Below are 7,500 nucleotides of genomic sequence, written 5' to 3' on the forward strand. Positions count from 1 at the left end.
GAGAGAGAGAGAGAGAGAGAACAGGGAGAGAGGAGAGAAACCATTCAACCGTTCATCTTTCCGCTGCTTCCTTCCTGATAAGGAGTTGAGGACAGCGTGTTGACAGTCCTTTTTAGAGGAGGAGGAGAGGACAGGGAAGGATCTCGTGTTCTGCATCATGTTGGGGCCTGTTCCGTCTCCGCACCTCTCTCATCGCCTGTCCCTCTTCCTCCCCTCTTCCTCCTCTCCTCTCTCAGATGAGTTTAAGGGCTCCAGTGTTGTAGAGTTAATGAAGAAAGAGGGGAACCACACTCGGCACTCACTGTGTCTGGGGGCGTTGACAAGGATGGAAAACCTCGGGTGTCCAACCTGCGCCAGGGAGGCATCGTGCTAGGTAACTCACACATGTCCAGCATCACAACACACACACACACACACACACACACACACACCACACACACACACACACACACACACACACACACACACACAACACACAACACACACCACGACACACACACACCACACACACCTTCATATGCTACACACACACACACACACACCTTCATATGCTACACACACACACACACACACTTCATATGCTACATACACACACACACACCACACACACACACACACACACACACCTTCATATGCTACACACTTACACACACACACACCTTCATATGCTACATACACACACACACACCACACACACCACACACACACACACACACACCTTCATATGCTACACACATACACACACACACACCTTCATATGCTACACACACACACACACACCTTCATATGCTAACACACACACACACACACACACACACACCTTCATATGCTACACACACACCTTCATATGCTACACACACACACACACACACACACCTCATATGCTACACACACACCCTTCATATGCTACACACAACACACACACACCACACACACACACACACCTTAATACGTTACCCACGGACACAATACACACACAACACACAAAACACAAAACAAATACCTCCACAGCTGCCTCACCACACACAGAGAAAACACAGCTGCCTCACCACACACAGAAACACAGCTGCCTCACCAAAAACAGATACACAGCTGCCTCACCACACACAGAAGAAACACAGCTGCCTCACCACACACAGATACACAGCTGCCTCACCACACACAGATACACAGCTGCCTCACCCACAACAGATACACAGCTGCCTCACCACACACAGAACACAGCTGCCTCACCACACACAGATACACAGCTGCCTCACCACACACAGATACACAGCTGCCTCACCACACACAGATACACAGCTGCCTCACCCACACACAGATACACAGCTGCCTCACCACACACAGAACACAGCTGCCTCACCACACACAGATACACAGCTGCCTCACCACACACAGATACACAGCTGCCTCACCACACACAGAAACACAGCTGCCTCACCACACACAGATACACAGCTGCCTCACCACACACAGATACACAGCTGCCTCACCACACACAGATACACAGCTGCCTCACCACACACAGAAACACAGGCCTCACCACACACAGAAACACAGCTGCCCTCACCACACACAGATACACAGCTGCCTCAACCACACACAGATACACAGCCTGCCTCACCACACACAGATACACAGCTGCCTCACCACACACAGATTCAGACCTGCCTCACCACACACAGATACACAGCTGCCTCACCACACACAGATACACAGCTGCCTCACCACACACAGATACACAGCTGCCTCACCACACACAGAAACACAGCTGCTCACCACACACAGAAGAAACACAGCTGCCTCACACACACAGATACACAGCTGCCTCACCACACACAGATACACAGCTGCCTCACCACACACAGATACACAGCTGCCTCACCACACACAGATACACAGCTGCCTCACCACACACAGATACACAGCTGCCTCATCACACACAGATACACAGCTGCCTCACCACACACAGATACACAGCTGCCTCACCACACACAGATACACAGCTGCCTCACCACACACAGAAACACAGCTGCCTCACCACACACAGGAACACAGCTGCCTCACCACACACAGATACACAGCTGCCTCACCACACACATAAACACAGATTCAGACCTGCCTCACCACACACAGAAACACAGCTGCCTCATCACACACAGATACACAGCTGCCTCACCACACACAGATACACAGCTGGCCTCACCACACACAGATACACAGCTGCCTCACCACACACAGATACAGAGCTGCCTCACCACACACATAAACAACAGATTCAGACCTGGCCTCACCACACACAGATACACAGCTGCCTCGTCACACGACACAGATACACCGATTCAGAGCTGCCCCTGCTTGTCTCTGTGTACGTCAGAGAGAGAGGAGTGAAGGACTATATGACTACATGTAGCTGTGAGAGACAGAGAGACAAGAGGAAGAGAGACAGAGAGGAGAGAGACAAGAGGGAGAGCGACACGAGAGAGAGAGAGAAGAGAGAGAGAGAGGAGAGAGAGAGAGAGAGAGAGAGGAGACAGAGAGAGAGACAAGAGGGAGAGAGAGACAGACAGAAAGAGAGAGAGGAGAGAGAGACAGAGAGAGAGACAGAGAGAGAGGGAGAGAGAGACACAGGGAGAGAGAGAGAGAGAGATAAACCATGTGAGAGAGAGATACACCATGTGTGTTTGTGTGTGTGTGTGTGTTCAGTGAGTGTGTGTGTGTGTATTCAGTGTGTGTGTGTGTTAGCTATATAAATGGATGCTGTTTAAAACACCACTCTCCTCCCTCCTGTCAGCTGCTGACTGGTTCATTGAACTCACAGGTCACATCTGATTCCTCCTTTTACACGCTCTGACAACTGCCCCTCTCCATCACACTGAGAGAGAGAGAGAGAGAGAGAGAGAGAGGGATGTAGGGATGGGAGGGAGGGAGAGAGAGAGAGAGGGAGGGATGTAGGAATGGAAGGGAGAGAGAGAAAGAGAGAGAGAGAGAGGGATGTAGGGAAGGGAGGGAGAGAGAGAGAGAGGGATGTAGGGATGGGAGGGAGGGAGAGAGAGAGAGGGATGTAGGGATGGGAGGGAGGGAGAGAGAGAGGGATGTAGGGAAGGGAGGGAGAGAGAGCGAGAGAGAGAGAGAGAGAGAGAGATGTAGGGATGGAAGGGAGGGAGAGAGAGAGGGATGTAGGGATGGAAGGGAGGGAGAGAGAGAGAGAGAGGGATGTAGGGATGGAAGGGAGGGAGAGAGAGGGATGTAGGGATGGAAGGGTCGGGAGAGAGAGAGACAGTAACCTATTTTACCACAGAGAGAGAGAGAGACAGAGAGAGAGAGAGAGACAGAGAGACAGAGAGAGAGAGAGAACCACTTGGCCTGTCATTTTTTACAAATTGATGGAAAGTGGTGTTGGGAGAAAAAACATACCGCGTTTAAAAAATGAATTTACACAAACAACAAGTGTGAGGTTAAAATTGGCAAAAACACACACATTTCTTCCCACAGTGCCGTGGGGTGAGACAGGGATGCAGCTTAAGCCCCACCCTCTTCAACATATATATCAATGAATTGGCGAGGGCACTAGAACAGTCTGCAGCACCCGGCCTCACACTACTAGACTCTGAAGTCAAATGTCTACTGTTTGCTGATGATCTGGTGCTTCTGTCACACACTCACCGTCTGTGTTTCTCCCATCTCCTCGTCTCCATATCTTTCTCTGTCTGTGTTTCTCTCATCTCCTCGTCTCCATATCTTTCTCTGTCTGTGTTTCTCCCATCCCCTCGTCTCCATATCTTTCTCTTTCTGTGTTTCTCCTCGTCTCCATATCTTTCTCTTTCTGTGTTTCTCCTCGTCTCCATATCTTTCTCTGTCTGTGTTTCTCTCATCTCCTCATCTCCATATCTTTCTCTGTCTGTGTTTCTCCCATCCCCTCGTCTCCATATCTTTCTCTGTCTGTGTTTCTCCCATCTCCTCGTCTCCATATCTTTCTCTTTCTGTGTTTCTCCTCGTCTCCATATCTTTCTCTTTCTGTGTTTCTCCCATCTCCTCGTCTCCATATCTTTCTCTTTCTGTGTTTCTCCCATCTCCTCGTCTCCATATCTTTCTCTTTCTGTGTTTCTCCCATCTCCTCGTCTCCATATCTTTCTCTTTCTGTGTTTCTCCCATCTCCTCGTCTCCATATCTTTCTCTGTCTGTTTCTCCTCGTCTCCATATCTTTCTCTCTCTGTGTTTCTCTCATCTCCTCGTCTCCATATCTTTCTCTGTCTGTGTTTCTCTCTACTTCTGTTCTGATTGTCTCCATCCCCTCCCCCTCTCTCTGTCTGTGTTTCTCTCTACTTCTGTTCTGATTGTCTCCATCCCCTCCCCTCTCTCTGTCTGTGTTTCTCTCTACTTCTGTTCTGATTGTCTCCATCCCCTCCCCTCTTTCTGTCTCCCATCCTCTCGTCTCCATATCTTTCTCTGTGTGTGTTTCTCTCTACTTCTGTTCTGATTGTCTCCATCCCCTCCCCTCTCTCTCCATCCCCTCCCCTCTCTCTATCTTCCCCCCCTCCTCTATCACACCATCCATCTCTCTCTGTGTAGGAGTGACCAGCTCAACGTGGGCGACTACATCAGGTCTGTAAACGGGATCAATCTGACCAAGTTCCGTCACGACGAGATCATCAGCCTGCTGAAGAACGTCGGAGAACGTGTGGTTCTAGAGGTGGAATTCGAGCTGCCACCTGTCTGTGAGTTCTACTGTTTTAGGACCACGTTGTTATAAATGATAAAGTCCTTCATAGTCAGTGATACATTATGTTGATCTGATTGGTTCAATAGATACATTAGTCCTGTTGATCTGATTGGTTCAATAGATACATTAGTCCTGTTGATCTGATTGGTTCAATAGATACATTATGTTGATCTGATTGGTTCAATAGACACATTAGTCCTGTTGATCTGATTGGTTCAATAGATACATTAGTCCTGTTGATCTGATTGGTTCAATAGATACATTAGTCCTGTTGATCTGATTGGTTCAATAGATACATTAGTCCTGTTGATCTGATTGGTTCAATAGATACATTAGTCCTGTTGATCTGATTGGTTCAATAGATACATTAGTCCTGTTGATCTGATTGGTTCAATAGATACATTATGTTGATCTGATTGGTTCAATAGACACATTAGTCCTGTTGATCTGATTGGTTCAATACATACATTAGTCCTGTTGATCTGATTGGTTCAATAGATACATTAGTCCTGTTGATCTGATTGGTTCAATAGACACATTAGTCCTGTTGATCTGATTGGTTCAATAGACACATTAGTCCTGTTGATATGATTGGTTCAATAGATACATTAGTAGTGTTTATCTGTTGATCTGATTGGTTCAATAGATATATTAGTTGTGTTTATCTGTTGATCTGATTGGTTCAATAGACACATTAGTCCTGTTGATCTGATTGGTTCAATAGATAGATACTAATCAATAGAATTGGATGAGTATAGAGTCAAGCTGGATGTATACTAGATGTATACTAGATGTATACTAGATGTATACTAGATGAAACTGGATCTTCCGTCTGATGTCAGAGTCCTGAGGCCCCACAATTCCTTTGTACCTTTCCAGAGCTGTTGTACACGGAGTTCAAAGCCACCTTTACCAAACACATCTCACCTCGGTGTCTTTTCCTTTTATGTCTCCTCTGCCTGGTCTGATGCAGAGCTTTACATTCAGACAGGCTGTGTAATGATGTCTCCTCTCCCTGACAGACTGTAATGATGTCTCCTCTCCCTGACAGACTGTAATGATGTCTCCTCTCCCTGACAGGCTGTGTAATGATGTCTCCTCTCCCAGACTGTGTAATGATGTCTCCTCTCCCAGACTGTGTAATGATGTCTCCTCTCCCAGACTGTGTAATGATGTCTCCTCTCCCAGACAGGCTGTGTAATGATGTCTCCTCTCCCAGACTGTGTAATGATGTCTCCTCTCCCAGACTGTGTAATGATGGCTCCTCTCCCAGACTGTGTAATGATGTCTCCTCTCCCAGACTGTGTAATGATGTCTCCTCTCTCAGACTGTGTAATGATGTCTCCTCTCCCAGACTGTGTAATGATGGCTCCTCTCCCAGACTGTGTAATGATGTCTCCTCTCCCAGACAGGCTGTGTAATGATGTCTCCTCTCTCAGACTGTGTAATGATGTCTCCTCTCACAAACTGTGTAATGATGTCTCCTCTCCCAGACTGTGTAATGATGGCTCCTCTCCCAGACTGTGTAATGATGGCTCCTCTCCCAGACAGACTGTGTAATGATGTCTCCTCTCCCAGACAGACTGTGTAATGATGTCTCCTCTCCCAGACTGTGTAATGATGTCTCCTCTCCCAGTCTGTGTAATGATGTCTCCTCTCCCAGATTGTGTAATGATGTCACCTCTCCCAGATTGTTTAATGATGTCTCCTCTCCCAGACTGTGTAATGATGTCTCCTCTCCCAGACTGTGTAATGATGTCTCCTCTCCCAGACTGTGTAATGATGTCTCCTCTCCCAGACTGTGTAATGATGTCTCCTCTCCCAGGCTGTGTAATGATGTCTCCTCTCCCAGACTGTGTAATGATGTGTCCTCTCCCAGACTGTGTAATGATGTCTCCTCTCCCAGACTGTGTAATGATGTCTCCTCTCCCAGACTGTGTAATGATGTCTCCTCTCCCAGGCTGTGTAATGATGTCACCTCTCCCAGACTGTGTAATGATGTCTCCTCTCCCAGACTGTGTAATGATGTCTCCTCTCCCAGACAGTGTAATGATGTCTCCTCTCCCAGACTGTGTAATGATGTCTCCTCTCTCAGACTGTGTAATGATGTCTCCTCTCCCAGGCTGTGTAATGATGTCTCCTCTCCCAGACTGTGTAATGATGTCTCCTCTCCCAGACTGTGTAATGATGTCTCCTCTCCCAGACTGTGTAATGATGTCTCCTCTCCCAGACTGTGTAATGATGTGTCCTCTCCCAGACAGACTGTGTAATTATGTCTCCTCTCCCAGACAGACTGTGTAATTATGTCTCCTCTCCCAGACTGTGTAATGATGTCTCCTCTCTCAGACAGACTGTGTAATGATGTCTCCTCTCCCAGACTGTGTAATGATGTCTCCTCTCCCAGACAGACTGTGTAATGATGTCTCCTCTCCCAGACTGTGTAATGATGTCTCCTCTCCCAGACAGACTGTTTAATGATGTCTCCTCTCCCAGACTGTGTAATGATGTCCCCTCTCCCAGACTGTGTAATGATGTCTCCTCTCCCAGACTGTGTAATGATGTCTCCTCTCCCAGACTGTGTAATGATGTAACTGTGGAGGTAGTGATATGTTCATATAGTGTTTGCTCTTCTCTCCTCAGCTGTTCAAGGCTCTGGGCTGATGTTCAAAAGCGTCGAGGTGACTCTGCACAAAGAAGGCAATACGTTCGGCTTTGTCATCCGAGGTACGTGTGTGTGTGTGTGTGTGTGTGTGTGTGTGTGTGTGTGTGTGTGTGTG

The 7,500-nt window shown here is 47.7% G+C and overlaps 1 protein-coding gene across 1 annotated transcript in view; it reads left to right on the forward strand.

Annotated features, from left to right (window-relative positions):
* The window catches only part of LOC109881755 (glutamate receptor-interacting protein 1-like), a 142,619-nt gene that overhangs the window by 16,646 nt on the left and 118,473 nt on the right, over window positions 1-7,500 (forward strand). The window contains 2 exon segments of the mRNA XM_031820760.1: window positions 4,573-4,718; window positions 7,364-7,447. Of these exon segments, the coding sequence (XP_031676620.1) occupies window positions 4,573-4,718; window positions 7,364-7,447 (230 nt within the window).

The sequence above is a fragment of the Oncorhynchus kisutch genome, unplaced genomic scaffold (genome assembly GCF_002021735.2).
Source record: "Oncorhynchus kisutch isolate 150728-3 unplaced genomic scaffold, Okis_V2 scaffold3646, whole genome shotgun sequence".
In the NCBI taxonomy this organism is placed as follows: Eukaryota; Metazoa; Chordata; class Actinopteri; order Salmoniformes; family Salmonidae; genus Oncorhynchus; species Oncorhynchus kisutch.